The 22,863-nt window shown below is 46.0% G+C and overlaps 1 protein-coding gene across 1 annotated transcript in view; it reads right to left on the reverse strand.

The window, feature by feature from the left end:
• R3HCC1 (R3H domain and coiled-coil containing 1) overlaps nt 1-14,919 on the reverse strand; it is a 39,206-nt gene extending 24,287 nt beyond the window's left edge. Inside the window, exon 1 of the mRNA XM_046655734.1 lies at nt 14,827-14,919. Within this exon, the coding sequence (XP_046511690.1) occupies nt 14,827-14,919 (93 nt within the window). The remainder of the gene's footprint in view (nt 1-14,826) is intronic.
• Between the last annotated feature and the right edge of the window lie 7,944 nt (nt 14,920-22,863).

Raw genomic sequence — 22,863 nt, forward strand, 5'->3', positions numbered from 1 at the left:
ATTGTGTGCTTCAAATCTTCCATATCCTTCTAATTTTTGATCTACTTGATCTGAGTTGATCTTACACTATTAGAATACAATGTATTAAAATTTACCACTGTAATTGTGATTTGTCAATTTCTCTCTGTAATCTCATTTTGAAATGATATTAGGTGCATATAAATGTAGAAAAGATATATTTTCATGATACATTGTTCCTATTATTATTAATGATTATCTTTAATCCTAAAAATATGCTTTTGCCCTAAAGTCTATTTTGTTTGGTATTACAGTAGATATACCGACTTTTTCTGTCTCCTAATTTAAAATTTTTGTGTGTCCTTATTTGTAACTCTATCCCTTACAAACAGTTCAGAAGTAGCTTTTATTATTTTTTAAAAATCTGACAATATCTGTTTTTCATCTGACAGGTTCAATTCATTTACACTTACTGTGATTCCTGACATCTTTCCATTGATTTTTACCATCTAACTTTGTACTTTATGTTAACCAAGATTTTTGTGCCTCTGTTATTTTTTCCTATCTTCTATTAAATTGTTTTCCTTACTACCCTCTTATACTCTAATGGTTTAAAAGTTACTCATCCAATATCTATTTCTTTAGTAGTTATCCACTTTACAAAAAGTCGAGGCTTGACATACATGTAGAAAAGCGTGTCGTTTAGCTTTCTTCTTCCTCTTCAAGCTTGCCTTGGCTACTCTTGATCCTCTGCATTTCTGTATAAATTTTAGAATTTGCTTTTTAATTTGCGTGCATGCATACACCCTCCCTGCTGGGATTTTGATTGGGTTTTCACTGAATTTAGAAGAATGGATGGACGTCTTTACAATATTAAGTCTTTCAATCTATGAACATGGCATATTTTTATATTTATTCATTTATTTAAGAATTTAACATTTTTTCTCTTTAATATTTTACAGTGCTCAGTGTAGAGCAATGGTTCTTAATTAGGGATGATTTTGCACCCCCTCCCCGCCCCTTTCGGCGCCCCCCCCCCCCCCCCCCCGCCACACCTAGCGCGAAACGTCTGGAGACATTTCTGGTTGTCACACTGCGGGGCGGAGAGTTCTGCTGGAATCCAGCACATGGATGCCAGGGATGCTTCTAAACATCCCATAATGCACAATCCCCCTTATGGGGTCAACATTCACAACTGGCAAAATTCATATGTTGAAGTCCTAATCCCAGTGTGACTGTATGTGGAGATAGGGCCTGTGGGAGGTGGTAAAGTTGAATGATGTTATAAGAGTGGGGCCCTAATCTGATAGGGGTTATGCCCCTAAAAGAAGAGGAAGAGAGGGCCAGCCTGGGTGGCCTAGTGGTTGAGCTTGGCATGCTCCGCTTTGGCGGCTGGGGTTGGATTCCTGGGCACCGACCTGCACCACTGTTGGTGGCTATGCTGTGGTGGTGACCTACATGCAGAGAATGGAGGAAGACTGGCAACAGATGTTGGCTCAGGGCGAATCTTCCTCAGCAAAAAAAAAAAAAGAAGAAGAAGAAGAAGAGGAGGAAGAGACACCAGAGCTAGCTCTCTCTCCTCCGTGTGAGGATACAGTGGCAGGCAGCTGTCTGCAAGCCAGGAATAGAGCCCTCACCAGGAACTGAATGTGCTGGCACCTTGAGCTTGGACTTCCAGCCTCCAGAACAGTGAGAAATGAATTTCTGTTGTTTACACCACCCAGTCTGTGTATTTTTGTTTACAGCTGCCAGAGCTGACTAATATACCTCCACAACAGATAATCATCCATTCCAAAATGTCAATAGTGCCAAGGTGGAGAAACTCTGGTGAAGAGGTATTAAACACCTTTTATTAGACTCTTTCTCGGGAATTTGATATTTTGGGGGCTACTGTAGATAATATCTTTAAAATTTTTAGTTTTATGATTATTGCTTATAGAAATATAATTGACTTTTTGAATATTGAGTTTTTGGTGACTTTGCTAAAGTCACTTTTTCTTTCAAGTAATTTGTCTATAGAGTCTTTGGATTTACTACATACCCAGTTGTACCACCTGTGAATAAAGACAGCTTTATTTCTTTTTTCCCAATGCTTACACTTTTTATTTCTTTTCCTTGCCCTATGGAACCGGCTAGAACTTCCAGTACTACGTTGAATAAACATGATACCAATAGGAAAGTTTTCAATATTTCACCACTACATATGATGTTCTTGATAGGTTTTATTGTTGATGACTTTTATCAGATTTTAAAAAATTATCCTCTACTCTTGGCTTGCTAAAGAAGTTATGTTTTTCTTAATCATGAATGGGTGTTGAATTTTATCAAATGCTTTTCCTAATTTGTCAAGATAATTATGTTTTTTTCTCTGTGTTTCTCCCTTTCATGTGGTTGAACTGAACTGATTGATTTTCAAGTATTAAACTCCCTTTGTACTCTTGGGATAAACCTGCCCTTAATCTTGATGTATTAATTTTCCTTTTTTTGTCATGTACTCGTCAAGGTTTTGTATCTAGATTATGCTGACCTCATAAAAATGTTGGCCAGTAGGGGCTGGCCCCATGGCCGAGTGGTTAAGTTCGCGCACTCCGCTGCAGGCGGCCCAGTGTTTTGTTGGTTCGAATCCTGGGCGCAGACATGGCACTGCTCGTCAGACCACGCTGAGGCAGCGTCCCACATGCCACAACTAGAAGAACCCACAACGAAGAATACACAACTATGCACCAGGGGGCTTTGGGGAGAAAAAGGAAAAAATAAAATCTTTAAAAAAAATAAATTAATTAATTAAAAAAATGTTGGCCAGTAGCCCCTATTTTTCTATTCCTCAGGAAGAGTTTGTGCAAAACTGTTATTTCTTCCTTAAATGGTTGGAAAAATTTGCCAGTGAAGCCATTTTGGGCCGGGATTTTCTTTGTGAGAAGGTTTGAAATAATGGATTCAATGTCTTCAACAGATAGCAAACTATTCAGCTCTTCTGTTCCTTGTTCTGTCAGTTTGGTAAGCTGTATTTTTAAAAGTGTAAAGTTTTCCCTAATATCTGTAGGATAACTGCTTCTATGGTCTGTAGTGATCTTTCTTTCATTTTCTTTGTTTTTTTTGATCAGTCTTGCTAGAGGTTTATCAATGTCGTAAATCGTGCCAAAGAACCAGATTTTGGGTTTGATACATTTCTTTGTTGTACATTTGTTTTCTATTTCATCAGTATCTGCTCCTATGTTTGTTTCCTTCTTCTAGATTTTAGGTTTGATTTGCTGTTTTTTCCTAGCTTCTTGATATGGAAGCTGAGATGGCTGATTTTTCAGTGTTCCTCTTTTATTTTCAACATATGCATTTAAGGCTATGAGCACTGCTGTGGTGGTCCCACAACATTTAATATATTGCATTGTTCATCATATGCTTTATTAATTTTTTAATGACCAAAGGATCTAAATATAGGTATGGATTATTTTTTATTTAATCTGTCTGCAGTTTGCTATTCCAAAATTTGAGAATTCATGTCTCTCATCAGTTCTGGAAAACTCTCATTGATTTTCCCTTGAATATTATCTCTCCTTCATTTTTAAACTCTTTCTGGGTGCTGAGTTAGGCATGTATAGACCTTTTCATTGTATTCTCTCTCTCTTCTCCCCTCTCCTCCACCCCTGCCCCAGCCTTTCTCTAATTTCTTAATCTTTCTGTACTGCCTTTGGGTAATTTCCTCACATCTGTTTTTCAGTTCACTTACTCTTTTCTCAGATATATCAAATCTGCTGTTTAACCCATTTATTGAGATTTTAATTTCTATAAATATTTGTTGAATAAACAAACATTTTATTTTAAAAATTCTATTTTCTTTTTAAAATCTGCCTAGTCATTTTCGCAATGTATTATTCTTTTCTTTTGATTCCTTGTTTATGCCTTTAGATTACTTTAAATATTTTCATTTTTATAGTCTTCAGCTATGCATTCTTTTAGCCGACGACCTGGGGGTCTAACCTTGCTATTTTCTGTGTCAGCCCTCACTCGTGGTGGATTGTTTCCTTGTTGGGGTCACGAGCTCATCTTCCGCAGGTTCATCTGTGGGAATTGTATGAGGCCTGTGTGAAGGCCTGAGGAGCTGTCTGCCTCTTCCGGGTGTTCACAGTGTCAATAGTCTGGGCCCACTTTCTGTTTTTAAATTCTGGTAAAATACACATATAGAATCACTTCTTATGTCTCGTCTTGGTGGTTCTAATATCACAAGAAAAATGTCAATTTAAACCCCAAACAAGAGTGAGCAGGCTTGTGTCTGATTTCCCAGGTGATACTTATTTTTTTCCGTCTGAGTCCAGGCTGAGATACACACACTTCCTTGTCATCTCCTTGTCCCAGAGGACAACTTTGCTTCTCGTTCACCTTTTCGGGGAGGGTGTTGTACTTTCAGGTTCACAGTGTAATCGGTGAGTCTTGGTTCCAGCTCTCTGCTTGCATAGACTTCTGCATTCATCTTTGTCTCTGGGTAGTTGTAAATTCTGTGCACCCCACCTGGAGGCAGCCACCATGTCAGCTCATCTAGATTTAAGTTTTGTTTTTGTCCCCTGGGATTTCTTTTCTTTTTTTATGATCTCAGTAATGCATTATTTTATCCCCACTTTTATTTTGAAATATTTCAAACCCATGAAACTGAAAACAAAACACAGTTCTTTTACCCGATTCACAGCAAAGCCAATCACCAAAAGCTCAGGCCTGTAGCAAGGAAAGAGGTTTATTATTGAAAGCCAGCCAGACGAGGAGGTGGGAGTAGAAAACTCAAACCCACCTCCTCACAGGGAAAAAGGTGGGGTTTTTAGGTAGAGGAGGGGAGCAGGTGGCCTTGCTGGCTGTGCCTCCCCACCAGCCTGCGGCATCACCTTCAGCCTGCGTGTGGCCTTTTGAGATTGAACCGCCTTTCTTCTTGACTGTCGGACCTTGACTTCCCGGGAAACTCACTCACTCATTACAGAAAGATCTGGTTAGTTTGAGCAGCTGAGTACGTGCATGCACAGTGCAGTTAGCAGAGCTTATGTCCAATTTTTTCCTCTCTTCTAACCCAGGGAAAATTTTAACTCATTCATTCCTGGTTTCACTCACAGAAGAACTGCAAGAAGAACAGACTGAACAGACACACATTAACGTTTTCTCTTTGCTGAACCATCCGAAAGTTAGTTGCAGATATCGCAACACTCTACCTTAAACGCTTCTCCACGTATGTCCCACATAATGACAATGCAGTTAGCATACTCTCAGAATTTAACAATGGCACAGTGAGTTCATCCAATACAGCCCAATTTCTCCATTTGTGCCAATAATGTCCTTTAAAACTGTATTTTTTGTAATCCAGAATCCAGTTAAAGACCACACCATTTACTTAGATGTCTTGTCTATTTTGTGTCCTTTAATCTAGAAAAGTGTACCTGCCTTGTTTTGTCTTTCATGACATTGATATTTTAAAAGTCTAGACCAGTTTTTTTTCAGAATGGCTCTTAATTTGGATTTGATTATTTTCTTAGTGAGTAGTTTCAGAGTAAACATTTTTTGGCAAGAATTGCACATACTAAATGTTGTGTCCTTCTCGGTCCATCCTATCAGGAGGAACATGATGGCATTTTCTGCATTAGTGGTAATGCTAAGTTTATTTGGTTAAGCTGGTATTTACCCGGTTGATCCACTGAAAAGTATTTTCCTTCATTTGTCATAATAAGTTGTGGGGTGATACTTTCAGGCTGTGTGAATATCCTGGTTCCCAATAAGCTTTTGCTTAATGGAAATTTGTGTCTAAATTAGCTATTACTGACTGAATTAATTTTAGTGTGATGGTTGCAAAATGGTAATTTTTTCTATTATTCCTTTGATGTTTATTAGTTGACATTCTTCTCCAAGGAGAGCTTTCCTTTCTCCATCCTCCTACCTAGGCCCGCCTTAGTCATTATCATCATTGTAGTTAGTTTCAAAATAAACTCATTATTATTTTTTTGGTAACATTGCTTTATAACATTATACAAATTTCAGGCATACATTATTATATTTCGATTTCTGGGTAGATTACATCATGTTCACCACCCAAAGTCTAATTGCCGTCTGTCACTGTGCACATGTGCCCTTTTATCTCTTTCGACCCATCCTCCCCCTATGGTAACCACCAATCTATTCTCTGTGTCTATGTGTTTGTTTGTTTGTTTTTAATCTTCTACATGAATGAAATCATTCGGTATTGGGCTTTCTCCATCTGACTTATTTTGCTCAGCATAATGCCCTCACGGTCTATCCATTCTAGTTGTAATGGCAAGACTTCATCTTTTTTATGGCTGAGTAGTATTCTATTATATATATACCACATATTCTTTATTCATTCATCTGTTGATGAGCACTTAGGTTGTTTGCAAGGCTTGGCTATTGTGAATAATGCTGCAATGAACATAGAAGTGTGTATATCTTTTCAAATTAGTGTTTTTGTGTTCTTTGGATAAATACCCAGAAGTAGAGTAGCTGGGTCATATGGTATTTCTATTCTTAATTTTTTGAGGAATCTCCATACTATTTTCTACAGTGGCTGCACTAATTTGCATTCCCACCAGCAGTGTATGAGGGTTGCCTTTTCTCCACATCCTCTCCAACACTTATTTCTTGTCTTTTTAATAATAGTTATTCTGACAGGTGTACAGTGATAGCTCATTGTAGTTTTGACTCGAATTTCCCTAATAAACAGTGATGTTGAACATCTTTTCTTGTGCCTGTTGGCCATCTGTATATCTTCTTTGGAAAAGTGTCCATTCAGATCCTTTGCCCAGTTTTTTAATTTCATTGTTTGTTTTTTTGTTGAGTTGTATGAGTTCTTTATATATTTTGGATATTAACCCCTTATCAGATACATAATTTGCAAATATCTCCTCCCAATTTTTAGGCTGTCTTTTCTTTTGTTGATGGTTTCCTTTGTTCTGCAGAAGCTTTTTAGGTTGATGTAGTCCCACGTGTTTATTTTTTCTTTTGTTTCCCTTGCCTGGTGAGACATAATATTCACAAACATACTGCTAAGTGATGTTGAAGAGTGTACTGTCTATGTTTTCTTCTAGGAGTTGTATGATTTCAGGTCTTACATTCAAGTCTTTAATCCATTTTGAGTCAAATTTTGTGTATGGTGTAAAATAATGGTCTACTTTCATTCTTTTGCATGCGGCTATCTGGTTTTCCCAACACCATTTATTGAAGAGACTTTCCTTTCTCCATTGTGTATTCTTGGTTCCTTTCTTGGAAATTAGCTGTCCATAGATGTGTTTATTTCACTAATTTTTAAGCACATTGTGTTAAAAACAACTTCTCTCATTATTCATTTTGATTCTCAGATTGTTCTGAAGTTGGCCATTAGGAGTCCCTTCAAGTGGACTCTTGTGTCCTTTTGACATATTCTCATTGGTTTTTGAGTAATTACTTTCTGGAATAACAAGATATTCTAGGCTCACCTGGAACTTTCCCAGACCCAGCCCTCAGAATCATTTATCCAAGGAGCCTTGATTCCTTTCACTGGGGAATGGTATTTTAAAATTAAGATCGGGCTTTATGTGTGTTCATTGCTTTGGGGTCCATTGTTTCTAGGCCTGTGATGATTAATTGTATGTGTCAACTTGACTAGGTCACAGGATCCCAAGATATCGGGTTAAACATTATTTCTAAGTATGTCTGTGAGAGTGTTTCTGGAAGAGATTAGTATTTGAATTGGTGAGCTGAGTAAAGCAGATTGCCCTCCCCAATGTGGGTTGGCATCATCCAATACAAGCCAAGACACTGCATAGATTGAAAAGGTGGAATTTGTCCTCTGCTTGACTGCCATGCTGGAACACCATTCTTTTCTTGAGCTCTGTGCTCCTGGTTCTCAGGCCTTCAGACTCGGGCTGCAATCTACATCGTCAGCTCTCTGGCTCTCAGGCCTTCCTGGGTCTTTAGTCTGCAGAGAGCAGATCATGGAACAGTTCAGCCTCTATAATTGTGAGAGCCAATATCTTATAATAAATCTCTTTAGATAGATAGATAGATAGATCTCCTATTGGTTCTGCTTTTCTGGAGAACCCTGACTAATACAGGGCCCTTTGAATGGACAGAGATAAGAGCTTTTTGTTTTTTAGTTTTTGTCAAATATGAGTCCACACTGATTCCTTAATTCTAATCCAACATCAGCAAATCAACAAATTCTCCCCCTTTTCCTCCCATTCCTTGTTTATATATCCTTTCTCTTATAGTAACAACCTTGTTTTCCAACAATATCAATATATTTTTTCATTTGTTCAATCCTATAACCAGATATACATTTAAATTTATGTTTGTTAAATTTTACCAAGTATTTCTGGGCATTTTTGCAGAAAGAGACATTTAGGGTAATTCTGTCTGCTTTATTGCTGGCAACATGGAGACTCTTATGTGTCTGAATAATATTGATCCCCAGAGCTGTCATTACTCACTCACTAATTGAGGGGCAGAGGGTCACAACCACAGTGTCTAGCCAAGTCCTTGTAGGGATTCGCTAGCAACTATCCACTAAAGGAGTGAGACATTTTGTCCCTCTTTATTTTCTTTCCCTTAGGTATCATGAAAAGAAAAATATGGCGCCATGGTCTTCAGACCCCTTTGATGGGATAATCTTGAAGATCTCCCATAACAAGTTACCAGAGTGATATTTCAAAAGGTAAATCAAATCATAGCATCCTCTCCCCTATATAAAATCCTTTAATGGTCCCAATGCATTAAAATAATGTATTAGCAGGCTGTAAGTTATCTGGCCTTCTACACTGGGTCGGGCCCAGGGTGAGGCAAGCGAGGCATGACCCTGAGAGTGAGTGCCTCCTCAAGCTCCGTGTCCTCGCTGCTCGAAGTGCCTCACCTTAGGATCACTCCAGTCTCACACACCGTCACCCTCCTCCTCGCCTGTTACACCCCAGCCACACTGGCCTCCTCTCTGCCTCCACTACAAGTTCTTTCCTGCCTCAAGAGCTTTGCAGTGGCTGTTCCCTCTGCCTGCAATGCTCTTCCTCTGGCTCCTTTCAGGGTGCTCTGTCTTGTCTGCATTTAAGAACTCTAATCAGATGAGATTTTTTTCACTGTGGTGACATTTACATGGAAACTACCAGAAGCAGTTGCCTCTAAGATGCTATCTAAGCCTACAGTGGTCCCATGGATTCTGGGCAGCTCTCTGCTTCTCTGCCACAAATGGGGTAAATCAATCTACGCTGAGACTGGAAACCTGGGGGCCTACGTCCAGCCTCCCCAGGTGGAACATACAATCCATTTCCTTTGAAGGCCTGCCAACGACTTGGGTTGTGGTAGGATCCACAGACCCCTGCCTCTTTTCTGTTTCCCTAAATGTCTTCTGTTCTTTCCCCCATGAGCACAGTTCCCTCGCCTCTTGAGGACTTCTAGTAGAATCTCCTAAAGGGGCTCAGAATTTACGAGAACAAAAGTCAGGAAAGTCAGCGACTGGTGGGCAATTTCTGCCCAGCCTCTCTGAGGCAAAGGAGTGCAAAAGGCCTTGCTGGCTTTCGGGGAGGCAGAGGTCAGCAGGAGATGCAGGAGGACCAGTGCAATGCCCGGCACACAGAAGGCACTCAATAATCATTTGTTGAATGAATGAATAAAGATTTCCCAGTACCCTATGAAGAAACAGCGGTGGAAAATCATGTGCGTGGACTTCCAGACAAATTGATATTGTTGAAAAAGGCAGGTAAATGAAAAAGACACAGCTGTGCTCAAAAACATGACTGGCGTCTCTGGGAAACACCATGTAGTAAGCTTGACTGAGCCGCGAGCCAGCTGGGCTCCCCGTCTGGAAACCAGCAGAGGCTCTGGGATTTCAGTCCCTGTGGATTAACAAGGAATAAAAGTGCCCCATGTGAGGAGGAGAGCAAAGCCATCCAACCTCTTAAAACCAGGGATTGAGGGGGAGCTTCCCCTTTATGCAGTTATACAGCATAAAACTACATTTGACCAGTGCTGGGAGCTATGGCTTATTCCAGGAGGCAGAAGACCACAGATAACTTCACTGGGCCACACTAACTGCTAGCCAACTGGGGCAATTGTATGCCCAATAAGGACATCACTCTCTGCTGCCTAGAAAACCTGGTTCTTTTTTTGTTTTTTGTTTTTTTAGGAAGATTAGCCCTGAGCTAACATCTGCTGCCAATCCTCCTCTTTTTTTTTTGCTGAAGAAGACTGGCCCTGAGCTAACGTCCGTGCCCATCTTCCTCCACTTTATACGTGGGATGCCTGCCATAGCATGGCTTGACAAGCAGTGCCATGTCCACACCCGGGATCCGAACTGACGAATCCCAGGCCACCGAAGCGGAATGTGTGAACTTAATGGCTGCGCCACCTGTCTGGCCCCGAAAACCTTGTTCTTAACCGAGTGCCCTGGAGCAGGGATGGAGGCAGGCACAGAATCACCAAACAAGGATGAGTGAACTCAAAGAAAGGGGGAAAACTACCCACTAAAGGAGAATTTAGCAAAGCAAAACTCTAAAACACATGAAAAAAAACTAATGGTAAGAAAAGACACATCAACCAAATGCAAGAGGTGGGCCTTCATAGATCCAGATTTGAACAAACCAATGGGAAAAGGACGTCTTTGATAAAGTCCGGGAAATCTGAACACAGTGTGGGTACTAGATGGTATGAAGGGACTGTTCTTACTTTTCAGGTATGTTCATTGTTGTAGTTACTTTTTCATCTGTTATAGATTTATACTAAAGTGTGTATAGACAAAATGATATATCTTATATTTGCCCTAAAATATTCCTGTTGGGGAGGGGAGAAGAAAAGCATGGAATTATAAAGGAAACAAGATTGGCAAAATGTTGATCATTATTAAAACTGGGTGACGGGTACATTATTCTTCCAATGATTATGTATAGTTGAAATTTTCCATAATAAGTTGATTTTTTTTCTTTTTCTTTGTGAGGAAGACTGGCCCTGAGCTAACATCCATGCCAATCTTCCTCTATTTCATGTAGGATGCTGCCACAGCATGGCTTGACAAGCGGTGCTAGGTCTGTGCCAGGGATGCAAACCTGCAAATCCTGGGCTGCCAAAGTGGAGTGCACGAACTTAACCACTGTGCCTCTGGGCTGGACCCAAGAAGTTGATTTTGGGATGCCAAACTAAAGCTCTTGAAAACAGTAAAAAGATGGGCAGGGTAATAGTCAATGTGTAGCTAGAACATCTTTAAGTTCTCAAATGGGAAAAGATAAAGATAAGGAAGAATTTGATAGGAAAATGTACAGTTAAATCCATATGCTAAAAATTTGAGGGTAACCACTGAAAGATAAGAAATATAATCTATAGTTTCCAGATCATCACAAGAAAACAATAATGATATAAAGACTCTACCCAGCGTAACGTACAACGAAGAAAAACAGGCTAAAATATAGCGAACCAAAAAGTGTCTCTTTTGCTTCAATAAAGATATGAAAGGAAAGGAAAAAGGAAAAAAATGTATAATAATTTTTTTTTAAAGGATGACCACATGACTCAGCCCAGTTCACCCTGGGAGAGAATCTACAGCTGACTGCAGACGTTCTGCCCTGAGAGAACTGGGTGAAAATTAAGAATTTTCAATGAAAATCCAGACCCTCATTTGCTTAATTCTTTAAAACGCCTTTACATTCTTTATTAGTCAATATTTGACTATGCAAACCTTAATATTTATTTTTAATCTGAAGCCTATCAGCAAAACCCTGAAGAGGGGCACAGAAGCAAAGAGGCAGAGAAAGACACGTGACGGTGCGTCCAGACAAGAGCACTATTTAAACTGCACAAAATGCGAACACTGCTTTCGTATTGGTTTGGACCTTTGCCGATGAGAGAGCAGAGCTCCACAAGTGAACAAAGAGACAGAAGGTCCCTGGGTGGACCTCCCGGAGGGCGACAGGGCCTCAGAAGGGTCTAAGAGCTGCACACGCTGAATCGGCTTCCTCTATACCAGGCGCCTCTATCCGCTTTACACAACTGAACTCATTTGTTCCTGACAACAGTGCCATGTGGCACTACCATCGTCATCCCCAATTTATAGATGAAGACATTAACATACAGAGAAGTTAAGTGATTTGCCCGAGGTCACATAGCTAATAACTGGCAGAACCAGCACTCAAACCCGGGCAGTCTCTTGCTCCAGAAGCCCTGGTCGAGTCTCCCTGGAAAGGAGGAGGAGAGAAGGTGGGAACAGAAGTTCCTGCTGCCTCTCCGAGGGCTCTGGCCCGGCCGTGGACTCAGTCAGGTCTGTGCTGGCAGCTCTGCAGCCTTCAAGTGCCCTCCCCATCTTCCGGGTTTCCAGACCCTAACCTGGCCCCACCGTGCTTTCCGATCAGTCTCTCTTGGTGTGTTCTGAATGCAAACATTGTGCTTAGGACAAGGGAAGGGTAAAGCGCACTGCCTGCCTCAAGGGGCTTTTAGTCTAGGCAAGAAGACAGGCATTACACAGTTCCTAAGTCAGAAAACGAACGAGGTCCTGAACCAAATCAGGCAGACGGGAAACACGGGAACTGGGACAGGGTACGGTGGTGAGGACTGGGCCATCGGGGACAGCTTCAGAGAGGTGCAGCCAGGGGTGGGCCTCGGGGGGCTTGGAGTCAAAGTCCCTGCAGCCCTCCTGCTTCCATCTCTGTCTCAGGCCCCAGGCCCAGTGTTGCCAAGATTCTTCAGCCACTGCTCGGTTTCATTCAGTGCTGCACAGTGCCTGCTGCAGGGAGGGGCGGAGGAGCTGGGATGCAGGCAAGGCAGACCCTCCCAAAGCCACCAGGCCTCTGGAGTCTGGGCATGGCCCCTTGCAATCTCCCTCCACCGACAAAGTTAATCTCCCAGGCTCCCTCAACACTACCCTCACCCCTTCAGGGCCAGCCAGCCTGGGCCATGGCTGCTGTGGTCAAGCCAGGCTCTGATTGACCAAGAAGCCCCAGACCCTCAGGTGGCTGGAGTGTTCCCCACAAGGGCTCCCTGTGTCCCCTCACTGCTGGCAGCATTCCACCTGGCCCCAGTTCAACCTGCCTCCCTCTTTCAGCCCCAGCTCAAGACCCAAGTAGGGACGGGGGGCAGGCCACAGCAGGACAAATGTCTGATCAAGGCCAGTAGACCTGATTTGTGTTTGAGACTGAGGTTGCACAGGACAATGGCCCAGCCACCGGGGAAAATGCCCCTGATTCCACGGGGCAGTTTGGAGTCCCCACCTTCATGACACCCTTCATTTGTGTAGCACTTGATACTTTCAAAAAGCATTTACACAGCTCCCATTTCTTTGTGGTCATCAATGCCCGCCTTTGAGGTAGGCTAAACAGAAATAATTATTCCCTCGGATCTCTTCTTCATAAAGAAGATTCTACAAAGGCACATGCCTTTCCTTACATCACACCTCCAGGCAGTGATGGAGCCAGGACTCAGATCTCTTGTCTCCTCACTGCACTGGGTCACGCCGGCCCACCCTTGCACACACAGGAAGCCAGCCCACAGTTGTCCTTAGTGGGAATGAGGGTAGCTCCAAACCCACGCACCACAGTGACAGCAAACATGCATCTCTGCCCATGGAACAGCAGAAAAGTCAGGCTGGGGACACACCTGTCTGTATTTTGCACAGAAAGCAGAAATCCCTGCATAACCACATAAGAAGAGAGCAGATCCTAAGCAATTTATTAAAATAGCCAAAAGACATGGACATTCTATCCCCAAACTCCCCCTCATCCCATTATCCCAGAATAGCATGGTGCCTATGAGGGAGAGTACTGGGGTCAGACTACCCGTTTCGATACTGGCTTGGCTACTTAACTCTGTGACCTTGGGCAAATGGCACATCTCTGTTTTGGTTTCTTCATCTGCGAAATGGGGCTAACAGTGCTGGCCTCACTGAGGTAAGCAGCGATGAACTAATCCAAAATGAGACAACCCACGTACAGTACCTAGCACCGCGTGTGGCACATAAAGGCTAGAGGAGAGGGAACCCCTGTGTGTCTCTCCTGTGCAGCTGAGGCATTCCAGGAGCTCCAGCTCTGAAAGAGCCAGATCCAAGGCTCTCTTGACCTCCTCCGGCCATGGACCCAGGGTCCAGGCCACAAGATCACAAGTCCGGCTGCTGGCCCTAGGTCTTGCCATCTTGTCTCCACCATACAAAACAACCTGTAGACAAAAGCAGAAAGGACCACTCTATCCTGCTATTTCAACCTCTACACTGTGAGGGAAGGGAAGGCTGTCACAATGTTAACCTAGTGGCCATGAGTCCTGGCTGAGCCTGGGCCCCAGCTGTCCATACACAGCCTGGCTCCAGGGGCTCTCAGCCTGCTTCCCACTTGGCACTGGGAAAAGTCATTCCATATGCAGAGCTTGTCTCAGAAATGTGACTTCTACCCACCTGTCAGATCCCCTGTGCTCACCAGCACCCACTCCAAGGCCTCCTGCCATAGCATCCCCATGTGCCATGGTCCTCTTCTCTCACCTCCTCAAAACTTACCTGCTTGTTGACTTGATCCCTCAAGTCCCCCAGGGGACTAGCTGGCTATTCTGCCAACTAAACTGTATGCTAATGAGAAAGTCAAGAATTAAGGCTTGGGAGCTGCCTGGGAACCAGGCTACTGGCCAGGGATAGACCTTGGGACACTAGGGCTGCCTTTAGCCCAGATGGCTCCCAACAGGAGTATGAGTCATGACACCAGGTTCCTGCTTCTTCTCTCTCCCTTACTCATAAGGTGACCACAGAAAAGTGACTCCCTTTCTGAGCCTCATCTTGGAACTCTGCTCTCTGAGGCTGATTCACTCTAAAGTTCTGACTATCAAGTCTACCCTGAGGTGGTTCCACCCTTATGTTCACCCTCCACATCATCCTTTCCCCACCACCACTGCCATCATCATTACCACCACTACCACTACCGCCATCATCACTACCACCATCACCACCACCACTACCACTATAACCACCGCCATCACCATCTTTCCTACCACCACCATCACCACAAACACTGCTGGTCATTGCCAATACTATCATCACTATCACTACCAGCTGCATCACATTACCATCATCACCACCACCACCAACCCCAGCAGTAAACTCAGCTTACAGATCATACCCCAGCAGCAAGGAAGGAAAAGGGCTGGTAGGCAGACACAGCTCTTGGCCAAATTATGAAGTTTACTATCAGTGCCTCCACCCACCTGCTTCTCCACCATGTCCTCTGACACACCCAGACCCTCCCCTTCAAGTCATCCTGCCCTCTTTCATCGCCTTCAGTCATTCACCCTGCAGTGTAAATTTAACTCAGCATGCTGCCTCTCCAAAGAATATGAGCATATAAAGCTTGGGATCTGACTGTGGCCTGAAAGACTTTGACTCCCTTCAAGATTTGAGGAGTGAGAAAAGATATGATTGATCAAGGACTAGATGTCTCGTCCAACAGGGTTTTGGGGTGAGGACTACCTTGATGCCGTAAGATGGGAAGAACTAGTTACAGGATCAAAAGGGAAAACCCAGAAATAGTCCTGTGATGTAGAGAATCCAGAAACATGATACCAAAGTGCCCTACAGATCCCACAAGGGCATCCCCTCCACTGCAGAGGTGTCACTAACTTAAGTCTCTCAATTCCTCAGCTTCTGGCCTCCCAGACTCCACATGCCAGCTCCATGGCTCACCTTCTAACATTCTGCTGCAGCCATTTGCTCGGAGCACATGGGAGAGCAGGAGACGATCTTCTCCAGGGATAATGCCCGTGCAGTGGAGGAGCCCTCCTCCAGGCTCAGTGCCATCTCATCTGCTAGGACCAGGGGAGCTGGGTTCGGAATGGGGGCCTCTACTGGAGGAGCAGCAGCCCTCTCCTTCAGGCAGGGTGTGTCCCTGTGGCAGGACACCAGCTTACTGCGGAAGATGACCGTCTCCACCACAGCTGAGGGGACCGGGGGCAGGGGCTGCAGGCCAGGAAAGAGACAAAAGCCTGCGGAACTCCCCATTAAATGCATACTCCATGGGACGGAGGGCTGAGTTGGCCCAGCCACACCACTCAAAGATGCTGAAGACGTCTCCCTGACACAGGTGGGTGCCCCGGCCCAGCAGCAGGGCAGAAGGGCATCGGGCAGCTGAGAGTGAAGAAGGGGAGCAACAGCACACAGAGATCCTCGCGACGATGGACAAGGTCTTTAGCACCTTGGTCTCCTTGTAGGAAGTGTTCTAGGGGGACAGGACAGGGGCTGATCAGGGCCCCATGGGGCCCTTTTCCAGCCAGGCACACTCACCAGCTCCAGCACAGAAATCCTGTGCAGCTGACAATATGAGAGGTAGTAGATGTGACCACAAGTGACCTGCATGACTAGCACAGGGACATAGAAGCTAGCCACCAAGGAGGCCACCGCATAGGTCTGGCTGAGGCTGCGGTTGCATCTTTGAACCAGATAGTGGGCTCTCTACTGCTGGGCTGGGCTCTGCCCTGTGCCACCTGCCCCGTCTGCCTGATGCCAAAGTGTAGGTGGACAGGGATGAAGGGCGTGAGAACTGAAGGAAACCAGGCTACCGCAATGACCACCAGAGCAGGCCTAGTGGCCACATGTTGTTGATAGTAGAAGGAACTGGCCACGGCCGGATAGCCTGCAGGCCGATGAGGCACAGGCGCGGGATGGAGGCTGTGCAGCACATGATGTCAAAGGCCACTCAGATGTCGCAGATGCCCCCAAAGGGCCTGTAGCTAGCTCCGGGCTTCTTTGCAAGGCATGACCAGCAGAGCCACCTGGAAGTCCAAGGCCACCAGGAAAAAAACGAGGACACTGGTGACCTTGGAGCACAGGTGGCAAAAGGGCAGGACAACAGCACACAGCAGGATGTTTCTCAGCAGCATCCAGAGGAGCCCTAGGAAGGCACCATCCACTTCCTGCCCTCTGCTGGACCAGGGCCTCGGTCACCTCTGGTGCCGCCAGGAAGGCCTCCTCTCTGGGAATCTGGAGGCACTCGAGCTGGGCTGAGATGAGGGCCAAGGGCCAAGTCATGAGGTCAGGTTGGAGGGACCGGCCTTCTCGGTAAAATCAGCCAAATGTCCCCCGACTTGCTGCAGGGTCCTTCTCCCTGCACTGAAGAGGCGCTCCTGGCAGGATCCCGCTGTTGGAGGAGAGGACAGGTCCCTGCACAGAGTAAAGAACAGAATGTCCCGGAGGATTTTATCCGGTGAAGGGAGCAGGAAGGTTCTGCTCAGTGGCTCCTGGGCTTGCCCCAGCATCGCAGGAAGGAGGGCGCCAGTAAGAACCACAAACATAGACTAAGGGCCCAGTGCCTGCACCAGTGGGCGCGCGTGGGGACACAAAGGGCCTGGGCGCAAGAAACCGGCTGGAGAGGAAAGCGTTATGCGGCCCGTGTCAAGGCAAGGGACCTGGCCGGGGGCGCAGGCAGCAGACTGCGGAGACTTTACCGCCCGACGGCTCTCAGCGTCTGGCGTCTGGCACCCGGTGCTCGCCTCCCAACAAGACGCGCGACCCGCCGGAGAGCCGTGAGGCCCGGCCTCCACCCGCTCGCTCCCCGGAGCGCGGAGCACGGTGGTCCCTCTCACCTCTTTCCCCCGAGGGCGCCGGCCCCTCGGTTCTCAGTGACCAGACCGCTCCCGCCGTGGTGTAGACTGAGTCCCAGCAGAAGCGCCAGCAGGCACCTGAGCGGCCTCTCCGGGAGGGTGAGCTGCACGAACTCCGCGCGCCCTCCGGGCCCTCTCCCGGGCTTCCTCCGAACCCCCTCGCTGCCCCTGGAGTTTCCTCCACTCCCCGCCCCCTCCGGCTGCCTCGTCGCCCACTCCAGGCCTTAAATGCCTCCCCAGAGTTGGGGCTGGCCTTGTCTCCTCGGAACAAGAACTCGGCTTTGGAGGCTTTCCTTCTAGAAGGATCACTTCTTGCCTCCGCAGCCACTCACCGGACTCGGGAAGACCAGAAGAAATGTTCTCTTGCCACAACGGTGTTTTTGAGCTGAGGGAGGAGTCTGGCGGAGCCTGACGCCAGACAGCCCTGTCTGCAGTGTTAGTGGCGCAAAATTAGAAGGTGGCAATAAGGAATGTCACCTGTTCTTCGTCCTCTCGTTAGTGACCAGGATGGTGGAAACTGGTAAAGGTGGCTGAGATTTGGATCCATTCTATAAAGGGCCGGACTCCCAAGAAGCTCTGCTAATGGCAAACAGAAGACAATAACAAATTCAATTCTGGTTTCTGGAAGTTTCTCTTCCAGTCCTCTCCAGAGTCAAAGGGAATTATTTATACGAAACCTGCAGCAAAGATGCAATCAGTTTACAAGAAACAAGGTGGTATGTGTATGAGCTTTATAAATCTGGTAAGATGATGAGAATCACAGCCAACCCTTGCCCCAATTGAGATAAGAACAGAAAAGGAAAAGAAAAATGCAAAAATTAGATTTACCTAGCTAAACCCCCTCTCTGTCATCAGGAGGGGTTCTGCAACCACTTTCACTGTGTGGGGATGCAGGCAGGGGTTCCCCACACCGTCAAGCAATTCTCCCATACCTGCTGGGTGTCCTACACTTCAGCTCAATTCTGACACTACCTACCCAGAAATAGCATCAGATCCCACAGGTTGAGGGCTCATCCCACAAGACTGCCCTCACTTCAGGTGCCATCGCAAGTCCAGGCTGTTACCTGTGCTTCTGACTGATTGTAAATCAGGTGGGGTTCCCACAATCCCTTCCTTGGGTTCAATTAATTTGCTCGAGTGGCTCACGGGACCCAGGAGACCTGTTTACTCACTAGATGCTGATTTATTACAAAGGATGTTAAAGGATATGAATCAACAGCGAGATGAAGAGATACGTAGGGCAAGTCCTCCGACAAAGAAGCTTCCCCGAAGGAGCTTGGGGCCCGGCACTGTGGCACGGGGAGGGTTCTGGTTCCCCAACCCGGAAGGACTCCAAACCTTGTCCTTTTGGGGTTTTACGGAGGCTTCCCTACATAGGCACGATTGATTAAAGCATTAGCTACGGGGGATTGAACTCAATCTCCAGCCCCTCTCCTTCTCTGGGGGTTGAGTGGTGGAAGGGGGGGACTGAAAGTTCCAGCTCTCTATTCGTATGGTTGGTTCTCCCGGCAACCACCACCCCCCCCCCCCCCCTCGCCCCTGCCCTCCCCCCCCCCCCCCCCCCCCCCCCCCCCCCCCCCCCCCAGTCCTTAGGTGCTTCCCAAAAGCCACCTCATTCACATAAACTCAAGTGTGGTTGACAGGAGTTTGTTATACATATCAAGACACCTTTCCTGCTCTCATCACTTAGGAAATTCCAAGGGTTTTAGCAGCTCTGTGCCAGAAATGGAGACAAGACCAAATATATATTTATTATAAATCATAATCATCCACTGGAAACCATGGACAAATTATTGACCATTTCTAAGCCTCCACGAGCTAATTTGTGAAATCACAGTACCCATCTCACTGGAAAGAGTAAACATGTTCAAAGAGCTTAGCATGGTGTGGTGATCGTGGAGACGCACTGCCCAGGCCTTCCTTCAAGGATTTGCTGCCCAGCTGCAGGGAGTGTGGTCAACAGCCAACTGGCCAGCTGTCAGCTCCTTCAGGGGCTGCCCCAGCTGTAGAGAGTCACCCTAGATGAGGTCACCCCCCTTGCCAGGGGTATCTGATAACTGAGGGAGAAGGGTGGGGATGGATAAAGGACTGGCCATTTCTGCCCGACGTGGGACACTAACGGGCAACACTCACTGTAGAATTCCCGGACAGAGTGGCCAAGGCTTTTTGGGGCCTGCATCGTGGACTGACTTCTTCCTCTCACTAATCCTGCTTCTTCCCCCTTCCTTTCATAGGTGGTGACCCCTGATACCCCAGACTCTGTCTCCAGGCCTGCTTCTGGAGAACCCAGCCTGCGATACATGACCAGCAGACAGTAAGTACCCAATAAGTGTTAGTTATTGTTCATTTTTTGTTGTTATTATTGCATTAAAATAGGAGCCAGAGTCCAAGACTGGGCATTTTGTTCCCAACCCATCTAACCCTGCCCTGCAATTGCTTAGGGCTGTACTAATCCTTCATTGTGCTGATGTCTTGGAATTACCCGTCATTATGGGCTGAATGCTTGTGTCCCCCCCAAATTCATATGTTGAAACTCTAACTCCCAATGTAATGGTATTAGGAGCTGGGGCCTTTGGGGGTAATCAGGCTGTAAGGGTGGACCCTCATGCATGGGATTAGTGCCCTTATAAAGGAGACATCAAACAGTTCTCTTGCCCTCTTTCCACCACGTGAGGATGTAAGAAGGGGCCATCTGCAGCTCAGACGACAGCCCTCACTAGAACTCTCATCTCAGACTGCCGGCCTCCAGAACAGGAGAAACACGTTTCTGTTGTTTATACGTCTATGGTATTTTGTTACAGGAGCCTGAAGGACTGAAGACACCCTCCCTCTGACTTTGAGTTCCTGGAGGGAGGGACCCTATCTAAAACCTCTTTCTTTCCTCCACTGATTTGTTAGTTCACACATAAAAGGCACACCCTCAGATTTGTTACTTTTTAAGTTTCCTGGCTTGGGAACTCCAGCGAGATGTTTTCAATAGCTAACTCTCTTCCAAGCATATAATCTAAACAAGTTTCTGTTGTCCTAGACTCAGCCATTATGTGCTAACCCAGAAGCCAGCCTCCATTCATTATACCACGCGGCAGGATGGAAATCCACTGGCTGAGGTTTGATCCACGCTGCGGTCCATGTGCTTGGGGGGTACTGAGTCACCTGGTCACAGCATTGGTTTGTCTCAAGAGGGTCCTAAGTCTGGCTCCTTTAGGAAGCGCTGTGCAGCCCATTGCTGTGACTTTTTTCTGCACAATTTCTGTGCTGCTACAAAATACAAGTTGGAAAAGTTACCCTCATGGCGCGTATCAGCAAAGAACAGTGTGAAGACTATACTTGGTTTCCCTAAAAACTGGAAACTGGCCAGCCAGTTGAGGGGCAATTTTCAATCCCTAGATTCTGTGTAATTGCAGTCCTGACAGCTAGAGGAAGCTGATCTGCCAACCCAAAGCACTGACACACACCAACCACCGACCGCAGACCACCGACCACGGACCACCGACCACGGACGAGCGCCCCCGGGAAGTACTTATGGAGTTATGTGGTTTTTGAGTCTGTGTTAAGAGGAGCCTCGTCTAAGAGAGAATATCAAACCGGAAGCCAACAAACCTAAATTCCCCGGCCAACTCTGTGACCTCGGGCAAGTCCCCGAAGCTTCAGTGTCCTCATCTGTAAAATGGAGGCTCTGTATTGTTTCTGTGCAGGAGAAGGAACCATCCTTTACCCAAAGAGTAGCTGCAACTCGAGGAAAAATGAGACATTGGTGGAGAAAACAGTAAAATACTTCAAAAGAAAGAAAGGGTTGTGAAACTCACCCATAAACCTCCAGGCCAAGCTTCGTTTGGATTCCTTGTGAGTCAGGAGCTCTCGCAGTGGCCTCCTCTTTCTCAGCTGCCTTGGTGGTTTTTCCTCTGGGGATTGCCTGATTACATATCCAGCAGACTGAACCAGAATTTCATAACCTCTTCCCAGGGGGCGTCTGCTCAACCTTGGACCCTCTCTGCCCTTCAGGCAGGCAGTGACGAGTGACTCAGTCTCACCTTCGCTCGTCCCCCTCACAAGTGTCTGATGTCATAGCCCACCCAGGTCCCAGGGCTCTGGATAAGAGCCCCTGTCGGGAAGGCCCAGGACATTCTGAGATTGGGCCCTTCCCCGCTTCCTCCCACCTCCCCAAATGTGCACTCTTACCCCTTCCCCACATCTGCTCTCCACACGCTGCATCACTGTCCCCCAGCTAGCAGTGACGGGGCACCCTCCCCCCACCTTTCCAGGCTCAGCATTGCTGTGGCACTGCTCTGACTCCTGCCACAAGCCAGCAGGGATCTGATAAGAGATTTTCACATATTGGGGTTATGGGGTAGCTATTCTGGTTCAAAATGGATTTGGCTTGAACTAAAGAAGCCTGACTTATGGCCTACCAAACAGACATTGTACCTTTGCTTTAACCATTAAAGAATGTACTCTCTTAAGAATGCATACTTCCCCTCCTATGCCAGAATCTGTAATGCCCTATTGGTAAGATCCCACCCTGAGCCCCAGCCCACTCCGCCTGCCAGTATTAGCCCCTTTCCTGACATCAGGGTCATATTAACCTGCTAATTTGCAACTGGATACCTCTTTGCATCTTTGATGAATGTGTATCTTGGGTGTGTTTAATGTATGTTCTTTGTTCTAAGAAGGTGTAAGACTGTACTGAAAACATGCTTCTCCAGAAGCCTTTCTTCCTCTGTGGAAACTGCCTTTCCAGGCTATTGTCCTCATCCTGGTTCAAGAAAAACTCACCTTCTCTCTCTTATCTGTAGGATGGTTATTGGTTATTTTGCATCCAGATTCAAGAGAAGGGAGAAGTGGACCACACAGAGTGACACTAGAGTGACACTAAGACAATCAGAATTTCAGGAGTCATTTTGTCTCTGCTTCACTCTTCAGAAGAGAAACGAGATGCTGTTTCCAAAGTCACACGAGTTAGTGGCTGAGGAAGACCTGGAACCAGGTTTCCTGATCCCAATCAGGGCCAGTCCCTACCGGATTCATTACATTTTCTCTCCCTACTTGAATTCAGTGGGATCATGGATAGCTGATACTATAAAACTTGTAGATTGCTTTACAAGATTTTGAATGCCCAAGGAAACATCCAAGGGAAAGGGGAGCTTGGATGTCATCTCTTCACTGAAGCCCTCCCTGCGCTCACCAACTTCAAGTGTTTATTCTCTGAGCTTCCTTAGCTCTGTATCCCATAGGTACTCCACTTTCAACAGGGCAGTATCCGAAGCTGACTCATTTGGGCCTGGCATCTCTCCACAAATAAGAAAACTCACCAGCCCCTTTAATAAACGAGTCCATCCCTTGGAGAGGAGAGAA

This window comes from Equus quagga, chromosome 3 (assembly GCF_021613505.1).
Source record: "Equus quagga isolate Etosha38 chromosome 3, UCLA_HA_Equagga_1.0, whole genome shotgun sequence".
In the NCBI taxonomy this organism is placed as follows: domain Eukaryota; kingdom Metazoa; phylum Chordata; class Mammalia; order Perissodactyla; family Equidae; genus Equus; species Equus quagga.